This window comes from Argiope bruennichi, chromosome 8, assembly GCF_947563725.1.
Source record: "Argiope bruennichi chromosome 8, qqArgBrue1.1, whole genome shotgun sequence".
Lineage (NCBI taxonomy): Eukaryota > Metazoa > Arthropoda > Arachnida > Araneae > Araneidae > Argiope > Argiope bruennichi.
The window spans coordinates 20,947,700-20,965,909 of NC_079158.1; the positions used below are offsets into that span (position 1 = coordinate 20,947,700).

The 18,210-nt window shown below is 28.9% G+C and overlaps 1 protein-coding gene across 1 annotated transcript in view; it reads right to left on the minus strand.

The window, feature by feature from the left end:
* Positions 1–18,210, minus strand: part of LOC129981085 (neurexin-1b-like) — a 321,421-nt gene that overhangs the window by 233,475 nt on the left and 69,736 nt on the right. Inside the window, exon 2 of the mRNA XM_056091735.1 lies at positions 7,270–9,210. Within this exon, the coding sequence (XP_055947710.1) occupies positions 7,270–7,999 (730 nt within the window). The 5' untranslated portion in view covers positions 8,000–9,210. The remainder of the gene's footprint in view (positions 1–7,269; positions 9,211–18,210) is intronic.

Sequence of the window (18,210 nt, forward strand, 5' to 3'; positions counted from 1 at the left end):
TATGCTTAAATTACTGAAGTAGTGAAATTTAATTTTTCCTCTTATATGTATGATAAATACCTTTGTTAAAAATATTCATTAAACGTTAAATTTATTTTCAGTTAGGTGTTCTGTTTTTTCGGTTCCAATTTATAGCGCATCTGTAAGAGGATAAAATTATCTGTGGGGCTTTTGATTACATAATAATAATTCAATCCATTCTCTCCCATCGTTTGAAATATCTTGTTCTTTTTATGCCAGAAATGCGACTGTAATGGCTCACACAGTCAACAAAGATTTTTTTTATTCTAGTCACTGTTTATAATAAAATTCAACCTATTCCTTATGCAACTTCTTTCATATCTTTCGCATGAAATTTCTTTTCTACGTATGCATAAAATCTTCTCTTTAAACGAGAAATTCTTGTATGTCTATAAAAATTTATTTATTTCGTGTATCTCGGAAACGGCTCTAACGATTTGAATCAAATTTTATATTTACATAAGTGTTTGCTTTTTAGGTTTATCTATATAGGTGTCTTCCTAGAAAAAACGCGATTTTACAATGAAGAAAAAAATTTTTTTTTAACAATTAAAATAAGTATATTCAAATTCCATTTTCAAGCATGGTATGTGCAGTATAGTGGTCAGAACACCATAAGTGGCGCGTTTGTTACGAGTCCTCAGTTCGAATCGCTTTAATTTTTTTACTTATGTATCTATATTTAATGTTTTTTGTTTTGTAAGTTTATTTATATAAGTGTCTTTTCTAAAAAAACGTGATTTAACACACACAAAAAAATAGTTTTTTTTTTTAGAATGAACTATTAGAGCCTTTTTCTTTCTGCTCTCATGCTCACAATGTTATATAGCGCCATCTAGGTTCCGATTTCACCATGATAAAACTGAGTGTTAGTTCAAAAATATAAATAATGATAGATAAACTACAAAATTAATACTGAAATATAGAGATTGTTTCGAATAACATGTTAAATTAAGTTCATTCATGTATATTTTTAATGTAAATAGCAAGTTCAATGTAGGTTAAATTGAAAAATATTCATATGGGATCAGTATGTGATTCGTATCTAAATAATTTCTCCGAAAAAAACGCTTACACGATTTTACAAATAAATAAATAAAATGCCGAGCGATGCTCGCTATTCCAGATATCTACTTAATTCATTGATGTGGAGAAGTATTTTGGCTGTAAATAATAGCAAAATGATCTTAAGGAAACTTTATTGAAGATTTTTACTTGATTTTTCATTCATAAAATTATTCTATGTACAAGAAAATTATAAAATAACTATCCGGTTTTTAAATTATATTACTCTCAAAATATAAGTTGCATCAACACCATACTTTCATTTTCCCACAGGAGCCATCAGATACAGCTTTAATTCATTTTCTATTCAAGTGGTAAAAGTAGTAAAGTAAAAGCTTTATTTTATACGTTATCTCGAAGGCGTGATTAACGAAGAGTAGGCTTTTCCTGCTTCAGACTATGCATAACATTCGTTGGTTTCAATGCAGCTAACATTCCAAAAATATATGAAATAGAGCATTCTGCATTGGTTTCGCCTATTTAAGGGCGCAGGTTACTTATATAAAATGAGGCTTAGAATATAAAGCGTTATTACAGGATATAGTTGACACAATCAGAAATTATTTCGCCAATTTTTTGACTGCATTCTATAAAACTTAAACAAATCAAAGCATTTTGAATTGATTTTGCTAATTTAAGGGCACAAATTACTGATATAAAAGAAAGAGGCCTGGAAGATAAAGTATTGGTACAGAATGTAACTGATACAGTCAAAGGTTATTTCACTCATTTTTTCAGAAGCTTTTCGAAAAAAATATGAAATGGATCAGAGTATTCTGAATTGATTTCGCTAATTTAAGCGCACAGGTTACTTATCTAAAAGTAAAAGACCTGCAAATGAAGTGTTGGTGCAGGATATGGTTGATACAGTCAGAGATTGTTTTGCCAAGCATTCCAAAACAAGATGAAATAAATAAATCAGAACATTTTGAATTGATTTTACCAATTTAAAAGCATAGGTTACTTATTTTAAAGAAAGAAGCGTGGAAGATAAAGCGACATGACATAGTTGATATAGTCAGAGATCGTTTGGTGCATAATTAATCGATGAAACTCAACATATCAAATTAAGTTGAGAACTTAATGCACCATTTTCAAATGTTAGGAAGATTTTACAATATCGATTCCGTTTGAAACCATATCATACAATTATGATAGTAAATATAGTTTTGTAATAATGACAAGTCTGAACATTTCTGATGATAACTGAACTATTGAAAATTTGTACTGATTAATGAAGGGAGCACTAGCAGAATATTTGGAACTATTCCAAAAAGCTTTCGATGTTTTCCTTTTTTTATAATGAAATGTTTATTGATATTGCAGTGCTTTTGAAATATAATATATTTAAGCCTTACAATTAATTTGTGATTGCCCTATTAATTAAATTATTGACGTAATTTGATTTCCTTATCCAAAGAAGGATAAGGAGTTGTTAAGGAGTAAATCAAAACATCTCAATTTACTTATTTATTTTTTTATTCTCAACTTGTTTATCTAAATACAGACTTGGACAATACTTCGTCTAATTAAAACAGTCCTTCATTCTGATTTCACTAGCAGCAGTTTCTTTTTTTAAAAAAAAATCTCTTCACTTACAGAAGTCATTCAATTTGAATCCGCGGATATGGAATGTCTGGAAGCATTAGGTTAATGACAAGAAGGCTTCCATCTCCTACATTTTATTTAAAGATGAATTTCATTTCGTTCAAATTTTTTTCTTACAGCGCCAATTCACATATCTAAAGAAATCTCATTAAAGACCAAGTTATATAGGTTTCAATTTCATTCCAGAATCATTTCTAGCGTTTCTTCCGATGGATTGGGATATAAATGAGAATTTTTCTGAAATGAAATCCCGTTTAAGTAATGCGATGTCTCCCTTCTGATTTCTAGAAATCATCGAGAGAATTCTAATTTGAGTTAAATTTGAAATAGTTTTTGCAAATTGGATTTCGTAGAATTCTAAAAAGCATTCGTCAATTGCAGAATGGCATGGATAGATTTATATGAAAAAATTGATAAGTAATCCCATTTACACCCATAGTAATAGCAAAGTAAGATGATTTGGGTAACAAGATTTTTTTATTCCGAGAATTCCTTCCTCGTTTCTGCCATTTTTTTTTCTTTTTACATCTATGAAGGCAATATATATATATAGAATGTTTACGTATAAGAGTGACGCATTTGATTCTAATTATTAATTAGAAAATATAGTTTATCCAGGATCCATGCATTTTCTTGCATTCCAAAAAAATGTTTAAACATAATTGGAACATATAAGTTTTATAACAGAAATAAATTTCAAAAGACGTAATTAAAAAAAGAGAAAATGCATTGAAATCCATCAATGATACATTAATTATATAAAAGATCGATCTTAAATAAATTCCAGTTTCTAATTGCTTTTATTTTAAAATTCATTATCTACAGCGAAATTTATGTGTCATTAACAATGATATAATTTTAAAATGCCAACTAAGAGTTTTAAAATACTTAATTACCTGAAATATGATTTTCACTTTAAAGACAAATATTTTCTAAAGTAATCAACTTCCAAACTTCATAGTTTGAATAATATATTATCAAGTATTTCTTTTTATATTCTAGAATTTAAGTGCTTATGCCAAATATTTTAAATATTTAGAATATAAATTGAACGTTCTGCATTCTAAAAGATGCTCTGCTTGTTAAATGAGCTTTGAGATACGAGCCACTTCCACAAAATATTTTAAATGGGAAATTCGTGTAATCTTAAATTTTAAAGGGTTTTCACCATTAATTAAGTTAAAATACACGTTTACCTCATTAGGGGACATTAGGTTACTTTCTACAGCAAAATATGCCCCGACTGTGAAATGGAAGCTGTTGCGTATTTTAATTTTCTCAGTAATTTGAAAACTATGTAAATAGGTCAGAAGTAGGCTAACTATATTCTTAAGAGGCATAAAGTTTAAATTTCATGATTTCCATTTTATGAAAATATCTCGCTCCTCGGAATTCACGATGATGATTTCTTTAAATTATAGTACTTACATTCATTCACATAATGCCTCAATTAATATCATATTATTCAAATGAAAATTCATATAACTATTAATTTCACAGAACTAATAAATTGTGCTTTCGTTAGCATGTAGTGCTGGAATTATTCGATCTCAAAGCAAAATCAACTAACTTACATATTTATATGTAATTAAAAATATATAACAGTTTACTTGATCCACACACAATTTTATATTCTGTGACGGGATCGAATGAAATTAAGCACACACATGTTCATAAGAACCTTGAAGACAGAATAAATTAAACTGTTTCCAAAATTTCGGAATAAACTATTGTAACAAAACACTTTTTGCAATACTTACTTAAAATTCAAAAATTAGATTTTTTATAACATAAATTTCATTTCTGTATATATATATTTCTATTTCCAGTGACTGTTTAAATAAACATTTGACAACCCTTCACGTTTAGCAGCACCATCTCGTATCCACACAACGTCAAACAGAAGTTTTTTTTGATGAAAATCAGAAATGATGTTACTAATTGATACCGATTCATTACAGGCACTCGTTACTTTAAATGTTTGGAGATCTAGAACAATAATTCCTTCAAAGTATATGGACCATGGATAAAGTGTTTGGTATATCACTCTGCACAGTCACTGGTGCTTTGTGCCGGCGACCTGGCATAGGGGTGTCACGTCTTCCCCGTAATGTGGGTGTCCCGGGTTCGAATCCTGATTCGGGCGTGATTGTTCTCTACCCTGTGTTCTGTCTGTGAGGCTTGTGGAAGAGCCCCACTGTAAAAGGGGTTGTGCAAGCGAGTGTGTGTGTGTGTCATCTTCATATGAGCTAAAAATCAGACTTCTGCCCTCGGGTGCTCAGGGGCTTTGCCCTCAGTAGCTATTGCACACTAGGCTTAAATCGCTGGCAGTTCGTCAGCAGGCTTGTAAAGTGCCATAAGTAACAACAACTTTTGCTTCGTGTAATGAAGATGAGATTACTTTATGGACAATAGAATCAGCCAATGTACGCAACTCTTATTTCTACTTAATGTTATCAATCAATGGGAAATGTTTCTTATTTGTTAATAGTGGCCATAAAAACCAGCTGTAATCAGTATCAAATTGGATAAGAAATTCATTAGCAGAAACCCATCACAGTTGGTAATAATCTGTTTGCAGCTTCTGAACAAACTAAAAGAATTTGGAAAACATATAGGGGAAACAGTAAACAATTTTCCAGAACGTGCGCATAGCTAGCACGCATATTAATGCACATTTTGTAACACTATCACCACTTATTGCCTGGTGTAATCATCAGCAAGGTCGAACGAATGATAAAAATAAGTTCAATTAGATGCGCAAACAATTATTTCAAACATGCGTATAAAATTCCTTACAGTTTATATTAAGTGGTCGTCGTTGTTGTTGGTGGTCTTACAATAAGCATTCAAATATCTGTGGCATTTTTTTCCATTCAGATAATAAAGCTTAATCACTTAGCTGTGCTGTTTCCATGAAAAAGCAAGTTAATCAAGTCGAACAACAAGGAAGTAAGAAGTAGAACTCAAATTACAATGCCTTTATCGTCGCGAAGGGCTATAACATCAGTCATAGCTATGTCCTACATCAGATTGGAAATTTAAATGTTTTTGTATCTTCTACTTTCGAGATAGTTCCCGAAGGGCGGAATTAAAGCAGAAGATATAATGTGGATTTCAAGCAGAAGACATAGTGTAGATTGTGACAATCATTTGTATTCTGGTGTACCCCAAGACTAGATCCTTTTTTTCCCCCTGTCTTTGTCTAGCATTGCCATTTTGCGTGCTAAAAACCGTCACAACTCAATTCTATATTCCAAGGCTACCTTTTCTCACTGAAAGTATGAAACTTATCTGTATCTTTATGATTAAATCATCTATTTAACTTATTAAAATTTTGAGTTCTCGTTTCTTTTTCAACATCAGATTAGATAATTATAAACACTATGAAAAATTAGGCCCAAAAATTTGCTACATATCTGTAATTTTCGTAATAAAATTAGACTCAGAATTTCATCTATCTGGTAATTATCTATCTTCCAAAACTTTACAGTTGTAGTGTTAAAACCACAACCGAATTCCTTGCTTTTAACAAGTTACATTTTTTATATATCATGTCCATAGACAGACATAATTCCAAAAAACGTGTTTTTTGCATCCGTAGAAGTGTTAAACTTTGTGATTCTTCAATTGTTTGAGGTCGAAATTTCTCATCATTAAAATTCTTTTTTTTTATATTCCGTGTACTTAAAAGCAGTAATACTAACTGCTCTTTAATTACATGAAATAGGCACAAAAAGCGTTTCATTTCTGAGAGTAATTTTATTGTTATAGCGAAACTCTATTGTTATAGCGAACTATTGAAGAAACTCTGATTTATTTTCTACTTTGATGAAATGTTTTTGCATAGAACAAAAAATACCTTATATGTTTTTTAAAGATTTATAAGGTTTATTTTTATAAGGTATTATAAGAAAGAAGATATTTTCTATTAAAATTCAAGTTTCAAAGATTTTTCAGAAAGGAAAAGTTTATGAAAATATTAAAAAAATCATACTCTAATAAGAGTTTCTTTCCTATACTTTTATAAGAGCTAATAAGAGTTTTCTGAATAATTTATTAAAAGGGCAAATTTCATTTTAATTTTTATCTACACATTTACTTCATAAGATACTTTACTATCATTTCTTTTTGATACTGAAATTTTAGTTGAGTGAATGAGTTGTTGTTTTGGCAGTTATTTACTTTATAGCATTCTTGCATGAAAATTTAATTAAGTTTACATATCTACATGAATTATTATAGATAAGAAAAGGAAATGTTTTATTGCTTCACTTGAATTTTGTTTCGATATGTTATTATGATGAATCAAAAGTAAAATTTTGACAGAGCACTTTGATTTTGCTAGATGTATGTGCATCAACGGATGATAATGAAATACGAGATTAATAATAGTAAATTTTAGTTGCAGGCTAAATGATCTTCACATTCTAGAATTATTCGAATTCTAATTCATTACAACCGTCTTTTTTAATAATGAATTAGCATGCTTCTTTACAATAAGAGATTACCAATCTCATATTAATTACATAACAGCAAATAAAAGTAACAATGAGCAATAAACGTTCATCTTACCTTTTTCACAGAAGTTTCCGTCATAGTCTCCAGTGCCACAATCGCAAATGGCTCCACTGTCAGTGCTGATGCAGACACCATTATGTTGGCAGGGATCATGATGTTTGCAAGCATCTAACTCATTGGAACGTATTCCCTTAAACTCCACCATGTCTTGTTGACGATGAGGTCCATCTTCACTTGCATAGACCACGTTCCTGATCGATCCTTTGAAATGAGGCTCAAAAAACACCGATGGTAAAGACATCTGAGTCAGTTTGGCACTGTACCAACTGGGAATGCCACCTATGTAGACAAAACTGTTACTCGAATAATTCCCAAAATGATAATCTGTGCCTTTGGTCACTTTGCTCTGAGTCTCTTCGTCCACCTTCAGAATCGTATCTTCGATGCTGCGGATGAGTTCTACTCGATGCCACTGGTCATCGTGTAGATTGACACCTGCATGAGTTAGCATAGCTCCACCACCAAGGTTGAATCTAAATCTAATGGTGCCATCTACAAGTTTAAGTTCGAAAAAATCGCCTATGCCACCATCGTCCAGATACAGAAGCAAACCATTCGGTTCTGTGGTTTTGAATTCAAAGGATAATGAGTCAGTCATACCGGCGTACCATCGTTTGAACTGAGCGTACGAAGTTGGAGAACCTTCTAGAACAAATGCCTCGATGCTTTTCTGGAGAAAGAGGATGAAGAACAACCACCTCCACCTGAGTTGCAATACTGCCATGATTAGATGTAAATTCAGATGCGTTCTCAGACTTTCATTTTGAGTTAAGATAGTTCAGAGTTGCTCTGTTTGGCGCAATGTAATCAATGTGCTATAGTTGCTTATGCATATTTAACATCGACAAATTGAAAATTTCAAAAAGCAATTTGTTCATATTCTAACAATAAATCAAAGCTTGATCTTTTAAGAATCATTTAGGTCATGGAAAACTTCAAATAGAGGCAATTGATCATCAATCATAATGCTAATAGACTTGGTCTGGGCAGAACAATTTATTAACACAGATATTGTATTTTTCTGTCAGTCCAATAGTTGCATTTGTTTGCAATACTTATTGGACGTCTTTGTACGACGATCACAAGTACCGCTTAACAACGATTTTGCTCAACGAGGTGGTAGTCTTTTCCCTCACTCTTTTTTGTTCAGTCAAACATTCTTGGTAACATTAATTTCCATTAATTCGCATTACTTCCGTTCCAAACGTCCCTTACCGCAGCGCAGAGAAGAAAGGATATTTTTTTTTTAACGCACAAATCATTCGTTCCTAAAAATAATTATCTCACGGGCGTTTGCGCCAAAATTAAATCGAATTCACCCAGTCTCTAATTAATTACTTCAGAGACAAAAAGTTCGAACTGGCAGCTAAACAGATCTCTAGCAGATGATTATTTCCAGAATATAATTAATCAAAATCTTTGCCACGTTAATATGCCCAAATGATATAATAGCAATTTAATTTCATTAAAATTAATTTAGCAATTATGCTTTTTGGGTGACGTTGGCGCGCATAATCTTGGCTTAATCTTCGCCGCACACAGAAATTTGGAAACAATTTTTTTTCTCCTTCCTTTTAATGAACATGTTACGTACGTGTCATGTATCATTAAGAGAACTTTTCACAAGTATTTTGCTTCTTCAGCACTTATTAATTTTCCAGTAGTTGCTAATGAAATTAAATCTTGTGATGTTTAATTAAATTAACAAGGAATGATAATATCAACACCACTGTACATGGTTCTCTTTATGGTTGGGTTTATTTTGAAGAAATTAATGAAAAAAAAAGTGAAGACAGAAAAAAAAAAATCTTGGGCTCAAGTGTATTTGTCTTTTTTCTTTCTTATAATTAAATATTTATCATCATTAAACATTTCTTCTTTTTTTTCGCACCACATATCATCTCAGAATGAAGTGTTGAGTGTTCTTGAGAATACCTGAAAGAAAAAAGAATCAAGACTTTAATTAGAAGACAAAAATCAGCAAAATAGAGCATAAACAAATTAAAGCAAATTCTAGAGAGCAGATGGTGATGCTCATGCTGGACTTATTTCTACTCATTTTGTTGAAATATTTTTACTCCTTCGTACATTTGATGTCAAAAAAATTATTTAAATAGTAAAAGATCTCATACACTTTCATCTTCTTAATCTCTTATTTTTAATCATTTGTATGGAATTTTTAAAAGGAAATTATAAATTAAATTAATTTCTGGTTAAATTCTAAAAACAATTTTAACTTAATCTAATACATTCGTATAATAAATTCTATTACAATAATGAATACAATTTATTATAATTTTTTCTAAGAATAGACTATTTTTTTTTTCCAATTGATTTTATAACATTTTTTGAGAAAAAATTATGACAAACATACATTAACAGTTATATGAATTATTTTTTTAGATTAAAATTACTTTTTTTTTCTTCTTTTTTTTTTTTTTTTGAAATTTAGATAGTTGATTTGTCATTTTTCTTTCCCACTTAAAAAAGGAAGAAAAATCAAATTTGAAAAAATTTGATTTATATAATTGATCAAACATTTTAAACATTTGTACACCCAAATAGTACGTCACCTTATTGAAGTTGGCACATTATATCATTATAGCAGGTTTGGATTTGCTGATTTTCCAATAGAAGAACGAAAATTTCTATTGTGTCCATGTTTTTGAGATTATTTTTATTCCATTTTAATAAGTAAGTTTTTTTTATAGTTCTCAAACAAAGAAAAACGAAAACAGTTAATGGAAGTAATTATCACCGATTGCTTCATACGATGAGTACGATCAGTTTGGGAAGAGATGGCCAGACACCTTTAACAATATTTCGTTTAGAAAAGGCGTGAAGGATGCAGCGTTATCATTTATATTTGTAATTTATAAACTGAATATGCGGAATAAAAGCAAACGAAAAGATTTTCTGACAATCAAACAATAATTCTGCACAAGAAAGAATTCTAGCATGGAAAAATGTGAAAAAAGGAAGAAATTGTGCAGTTGAAAGTATGACATGTTTTTGAAATTTCCTGATACATATAGAGACTATTTTTCTAGCTAAAAAATAATAAAGGAATACTTGCACGTATTAGTGTAGAAACTAAAACTTCTTGACTGCAATAATAGTACAATGCTAGTAAAAACTGAAATAATGAGTAATTTAAAGAAAGACGATAGTTATGAACAAATATTTGAGGATTTCATTACCAGTCAGTTTAATTAAATTCTTAATTATAGGAGTTGAGACTTTGAAAAGAACGAATTTGAAAATTCTATAATACTTATAATAAGGAATTGCGAAGAAAAACAACAACACAGTAAGCAATAATTTTTTTTAAAAACTAAAAATGACTTCTGCACAATAAAATGTGCTTTAAAAAGTTGTTTGAATTATTTGTAATAACTAAAGATTTTTTTTAGGTAAGCATTGCCATTTACACATAATAAAAAATACGGATATTTTGAATTTTTACCTCTTATACTACTGAAAATGTTAAGTATACACATTTTTTAGTACGTTTTCGCGACTGAAATTGGGAAATAAATTTTTAAAAATTGGAAGCAACGAAGAAAAATATCTCTGTAATACAACTAGTTCAATTAAACACAAATTTAGAAATTCATTTCTTGAAATAATGGATTTTGTATTGTAAATGAAAAAAAAAAAAATAGTTTGGAAGATAATTTAAAAAATTGCTTTTGATATTTAACGAAACATTTCTTGTTGTCAACAAATAGATAGAATCATGGATCACACTTTACAGGTGACGTTCTTATATAGAGGAAAAAATGAAATAGTTGAAAGGAAATATTCTAAAACTACGCTTTTATTTAACTTGACTTGTTTCATTTTTGTAATGATGAAAACTTGAAATCGATTTTTCACTTATTTTCTAATGTGGGTTTTAATATCTTGGACATTATGTTCTCTTAATGGCAACAACATTATTTTAGTATTTTCAGATTTAACTAGCAGTTAATCGATTATCTTAAAATTTAAATCCTTACGAATTATATCACGTGGTAATGAGTTTGAGAAAAAAATAAATCATCAAACTTCGAAATATTTATATTAAGAATAAAGAAGAAGTAGTAGAAGATAACCAATGTAAAAAATTCCACTTCTTAATATTTGCACATATTTACTTGCATTCTTTAAATTTATAAAATTTGAAGATTTTGCTTGCGTCGCCTTAAAACAGCTGTACCGATGTATTAAACGCTGTTTAATAAATGTGCACAGCTATTTCAAGTATAGTATAATAATGTACAAATTTAATTGTACAGCTGTAAAATAATGTTTGTATACGTAAATAGGTATAATATTTGTAAATTTAATTGTACAATTGTATAATATTTGTACAAATTTAACTTTATTCTTAAAATGTATTTATAAAATTTGTTTGCGTCGTCTTAAAATAGTTGTATGTATTTATTGAATGATATACCAGAATTTTTTATTAAATGAAATTTATTATTGAATTTTAACATTATCAAAGAATATTTTACAATGAAGCATATACATAATATTACTATGAATTTGAATCTTTATAAAAGGATAAAATATTTTTGCACTTGAATTTTAGAAGGAATTATATTTTTCTTTATTTCATTTTCATAAAGGATATATTAGCTTTGCGAATCTGTAAGTAGCAATACAAAAAATAGAATAGTAAAAGTGTGTACAAAGGAGCCGGAAAATTTAAGCAACTGTTTACATTTTGTAACGTCATTTATTTATTGCTATTGAATTGTTAATTCTAATTATTCACTACAATGAAAAGCTTTTCTTGGTTTTCATAGCAACCTCTCTTTGATTTGGATAAATTACACAACTTCTGTATTCTCAAGACACTCATAATAATTGCTCTTCTATTCCGTTAATGAAGATGAGTCGAGATAGAAAATTTTTCTTGTTTTGCTGAATACACTCAAAGCATTTACTACAAAAGTTTGTAGTGAATGGAACTATTTCAAATAATGTGAACTTTGTATTATAAATATTTGAATTGAATTTTCGAAATTCTAAATTTTTATAGTTATGGATACAAAGGACGTTCAGAACTCACAAAATGGACCAAAAATGTATTTTTATAGTTTTGTTTCATCGTCATTTTTCCTTATTTATTTCTGAAAATATCGTAAATTGTATTTATGAATCCTCACATAAAATAAATTCAGAAAACACCTATGAAATAAAAATATGCGAGTCAAAAGGAAATGTTTTGAAAGCAACTAAAAATATTAATAATAAATGAATATTAATTATATAAATTGAAGAAAATATTTTTTTCCTTGAAAGACTAAGAATAAAAAAGAAGAATTAAATGAAAACAGATTTTAGTTTATAAGTGAATTAAATGATTTTTTCAAAATATTGCAGACAATTAAAAAAAATGCATTACTTAATTCCTGACCCAAGAAATAAATGCATCTCTGCCTACTCTTTAAATACTGAGTTTCAACTGATAAATAATATAATAAAGTATTAAAATGAAAATCTTTTTAAATGAACAATTTTTTTTACAATTAATTATTTACAGAATATATTGAAAAATTACTAAGGGTTTTGATTTATGAGATTTTGCATAAGAAAATTTTATTAAAATTTAGAATTTGAGAAAATAGCACTGAAATATGTAAATGCTATTAAAATATAAACTATGCGAATATAAAAAAGCAATGCATCATCCCAAAGAATAAAAGTGGAGACAAATTCTAAATGTTTTTTTTTTATAAAGAAAACTGTTTAGAGTTTAAAAATATTGAATTTAGCAGCATTTTGTGTTTTCCAATGTAAAAATATTATTTGAGGTTTTTGAAATGATATTTGATTTTTCAACGTAGTTTTAAGCGAGTGGGTACCAGTTAAAGAAAACGAAGAAATGCATCAGCGATAGTCCCAAGATGAAGTTTCAAGGTTTGTGCACATTTCAAAATATTCCATGCACGTCAGTATATTTTTAAAGTAATGTTAAAAATGTTTTCTATCTTTTAAAAATACGTAAATAGAAATGTATATAAATTAAGCGTTTATGAATTTCATATTTTTGGATGGAACTAAAGAAAATATATCGAAAACTTAGAAAAAGATTAAATATTAGAAGTACATTTAAATAGGAAAGAGAAATATATAACATGAATGATATGATGCTAAGTATTCAAAATAAAGTTTATAACCAAAATATCTATGCAAAATATTTGTAAAAGCTGTTTTACAGTTTAAAATATATAACCAAACAGTTAATATATATATATAACTGTTATATAATGTATATAACCAAAATATCTATGCAAAATATTTGTAAAACTGTTTTATAGTTTAATTTTAATGTGCAATAAATAGTTTTAAAAATCTTACAGTATTTTTATACATTTATGCATTTTTAACCTTTTTTTATTTAAAAAAAATCTCCCATTACATTGGAGTGGAGTTTATAGAGGACGCACCAGATCAGGTGTCGTCCTCGTCATATGACCGCGGTTTTTCAATTAATGCATTTTGTTAAAAAAAATTTTGCAACATAAGAATGATATTATAAAATTTCTGTGAATGTTTTACAGCAATAATAGATTGTTAAATAGCTTTATTTTGTTTTGAACATCTACTGTATTCTTAAACAGAAAAAGAATGTTGAGAAGAAGTTATTTTTATCAAGTTATTTTTATCAATACAAATCACAAAAATGTCAACTTTCTCACAGCATTTTGGTTAATTTAAATAATTTGCAAAAATTTCTTACCAATTTGTTGAAATTCTCCACAAATATTTATAATATACCGAAATGTCTGAAAAAGATTCATTCTTGCAAAATGTCTCGATTCTCGAATTCTTTTTATCTAAATTAATAGAAGCATTGAAGAAATAAAAATAATACCCTTCCTTTGTAAATTTTACATGGCATTCAATTTTTGAATAATTTTTACTTCTTTCTTCGATATTCAAAGTTTAGAAAATACATTTACTGTTTACCAATCATACCCTATTTTTTACTTTAATATTCTTTTTTAAAAAGGTACATTTATCAACGTTTTCATTTTATTTTCTATTTTTAAATGTTTAATTTACAATAAATTATTATAATTTTTTAAGACAATGAAATACATTTTTTTTCAGAAATTTCCTAATAGATGGCACTCCTTGTACGAAATAAAAATTTAATTAAATTAAGTGATAACTGACATTAATTACCTAATTGAAGATTCTGAAACTGTATATTATCAGTGAGAATTCATTTGTGTACAATATTTGAAAACTTTAATATTATTGCAAAAAAAAAAAAATTATATACATATATCACAACGAAATTTTGTCGCAAGATTCTGTCTTTATACAGTTAAATAAAAGAGTATAAGAATGGCATTATTTCTGTCCATTACACCAACAATAAAAATGAAGATGACTTCATGCATTGTTTAATAATTATATCTTTCTGCAACGCTAAAACTAACCTCCAGATACAGAACATTAAATCACTTTGATTCTGGATGAGAGCGCTTCATTATATTCCACTCAAGATTTCTTGCTGACAATTCTAACATTCTTAATGGCAACGCTCGCAGTCCGATACTTTTCACTCGAGTTACATAATCAATACAAGCAACAAACCGGAAGCGGGTCTCGCAAAAACAACCCCCGAACAAGGCACTCTGTTAATCCTCTCCCAATGAATGATTTGCCATTATTAACTTCCTCGAATCACCCTTGCTCAACAATTGATTTCTGTTGGGTCCTTCTCTGTGGCTGGAGATCACCGTCGCTATTGCTGAGCTGTAATAATTCTCCAGGTGGTTTTCGGCAAAGTTTGGATTCTGTCGCTGGCAATGGGCATCGATTGGCTTATTGTTTGCTACGCTGTAATCTCCCTTGACAATTGATTCCGCTCAACTGAGTGGGCCGAATTCGAGCTTTTGCTGAGAGATAATGACTAGAGGAGCGTTTGCAGGGCCCCGGACAACTGGATCTAAATAAGGTCTTGCGATAGTTTGTGGGTTATTTTCAGTTATCTATCTGCGGTAATTTGTATTAATACCATCGGTCGTGACATTTGGAAATGAAACAGGTATATGAATTTTGCGCTCATTTGGAAAGCAGGTTAATGCTTTTTGACTTCTATCTTTTGAAATGTGCATGGCTAGACAAAGCTTATCATTTAAGGAAATATTTGTTTGATTTAATTTGTTTATTTGCAAATATAGAATCTTTAATCAATTTTTCAACCCACCGTAATATGATTATTTTCAATCATATAGTTATCATATAATGTATTATTTTAATATCACCAAGGTTTAATTATCAGTTCAAGACCCGTTTTCATTAGATTTTTATTTCATGAAAAAAGGTCCCACTTAGTGGTGATTGAGAAAAGCATATTTCAAGGTTCTATAATGTTTATAATACTAATTAAAATAAGCAATAAAAATTTTAAAAAAATTCAAATAAAAAGAATTCTAAAATTAGAATAATAATAAAAAAGGCCCCCCTTAGTGGTGATTGAGAAAAGCAGATTTCAAGGTTCTATAATGTTTATAATACTAATTAATTTCAAAATATAGAACCTTGAAATCTGCTTTTCTCAATCACCACTAAGTGGGGCCTTTTTTATTATTATTCTAATTTTAGAATTCTTTTTATTTGAATTTTTTTTAAATTTTTATTGCTTATTTTATAATTAATTAGTATTATAAACATTAAACAATAAAAATTATAAACAATTCAAATAAAAAGAATTCTAAAATTAGAATAATAATTAGAATTAGAATAAAATTAGAATAATAATCACCACTTAGCGGTGATTGAGAAAAGCAGATTTCAAGGTCCTATAATGTTTATAATACTAATTAATTATAAAATAAACATTAAAAATTATAAACAATTCAAATAAAAAGAATTCTGAAATTAGAATAATAATAAGAATATTTTTAAAACATTTTTTCACTAAATTCATTTCCAGCTGAATTCCAAAATTAGAAATTATACCCATCCTCAATACCCATACCCATACCCATCCTCAACAGTCATTTGATGAATTATAAATTAAAGTCTTTAAAAATAGAAAATAATTCAAATAAAAGAAATTCTAAATTTAGAATAATAAAAATAAGAGTATTTTCAAAATATTTTTTTCCACTAAATTCATTTCCAGTTGAATTCTAAAACTTAAAATTATAATTCCGATCCCCAACAATCATTTGATAAATTATAAATCAGTTTAAAAAAATAGAAAATAATTCAAATAAAAAGAATTCTAAATTTAGAATCATAAAAGAGAATTTTTAAAACACTTTTTTCACTAAATTAATTTTTAACTGAATTCCAAAGGCAAAAATTATAATATCCATCCCCAACAGTCATTTGCAGTTTCAACTCAAGCTGATTAACATTCTTCTGTAGATGAAAATAAATAAACCGGTATTTAATGTTTACGGAACCTATTTCAAATACGAGCACGGCATATGTTCCTCGTCCACGCATCACCAAATAAATTTGATTGTTTTCAAAAAGTTAATTTACGTTTTCCAAAATATCCATGAATATCTCAAAAATTTCGTCCGCCGAGAATCAATGCTAACAGGAAAATCAATACAGTAGCTGCCGATGATTTAGAAAGTTCCGAGGGTGCACTACACCCCGTCCAAACGACCGGTGCAAGCAACTCAACACTCATTCCCCGTAAAGACCCGCAGGGCACGTAGCACATTTTTCCGGAAAACCGTCTTTTGCGAGCGCGTACTGTTTAACCTGGAAGAAGCCAATTATTTCTTGCCCCGAGGACGATACCGGAGCCGGTAATAAAAGCGATGTGTGAAAAGGGGTGCAGGATTTAAAAGCTTCCCACGCATTTTCTCCGATGAATAATTTTTGAACCAACTTTCGCTGAACAGTTCCGAGATTCAATTAAAATGATGTTATTCTCAGATCAAACAAGAAAGGAGCATGAAACGCAAAAAAGATGGGAAGGAATTGGTGTGAAAGTTTTTTTAGAATTGCATTGAATGCGAATTTTCATCATTTGTAATGAAATATGAATAATTCATTTCAGTATTGTAATAGCTAAATTTTTTATTCATAGCAACCGTTTTAATTTATCTTTCAGGCATCTTCTGTCAACTGCAAATTCGCAACTAATTGGTTATGTATGTGGATACATGTTGCTCCTGGCATCTTATTTTGTAGATACAAAATTACAATTTTTTAAAAAAGTAATTATGTTGCAAGAAAGCCAATATGATTTAGCTTGAAAAAACCTTTACATCCCTCGGTTTCAAACTATTAAATAACTAACGTCATATGATTAAAATTAAGAAAAATTAAAAAGCCAATTAGTCTTGGAATTCTTTTCCAGTTTTTGTAATATTATTTCAAATAAGAACACGAAATTTACAGTAACAATAGTGCTCACATCATTAGATAAATCTTAAATTTTCAGTGCCACAATTTTAGAAAAACTGTATTGCACTTGAAAGTTCACATAGGATTAACTCTTAACATGTGTTCTCTGGCGCTGCCATGCCGTCTTTGGGTTGCATGCACTCATTAAGCTTAAGAGACATATGTTTCAATTTTTTTTTATTTAAGCAATATAGCCAGACCTATATTAAGGCCACAGTTCTTTATTTTAGTGCCAAATCGAAGTAATTGCATTGTGATCATAAATAAAAATTAAATTATATGCGTTTTAACTTTGAAACATACATGCAACCCATTGTCGCCGTAGTGGTGCCAATCAAGTGCTAAGGGTTAATATTTAAAAAGTCAATTACGAAGCAAGGCTAAGTTTCTTAAATGTATCAACAATTTATTGTGCAAAATCGCAGTATCCAGAAGATACCAAAAGTAGAAATCAAAAGAAATGTATAAAGATTTAAAATTCTAAACTTTCAAATTATTTTCTACAAATGATTTATAAAAAGGATGATTGTATACCCTGCATCTTTCACG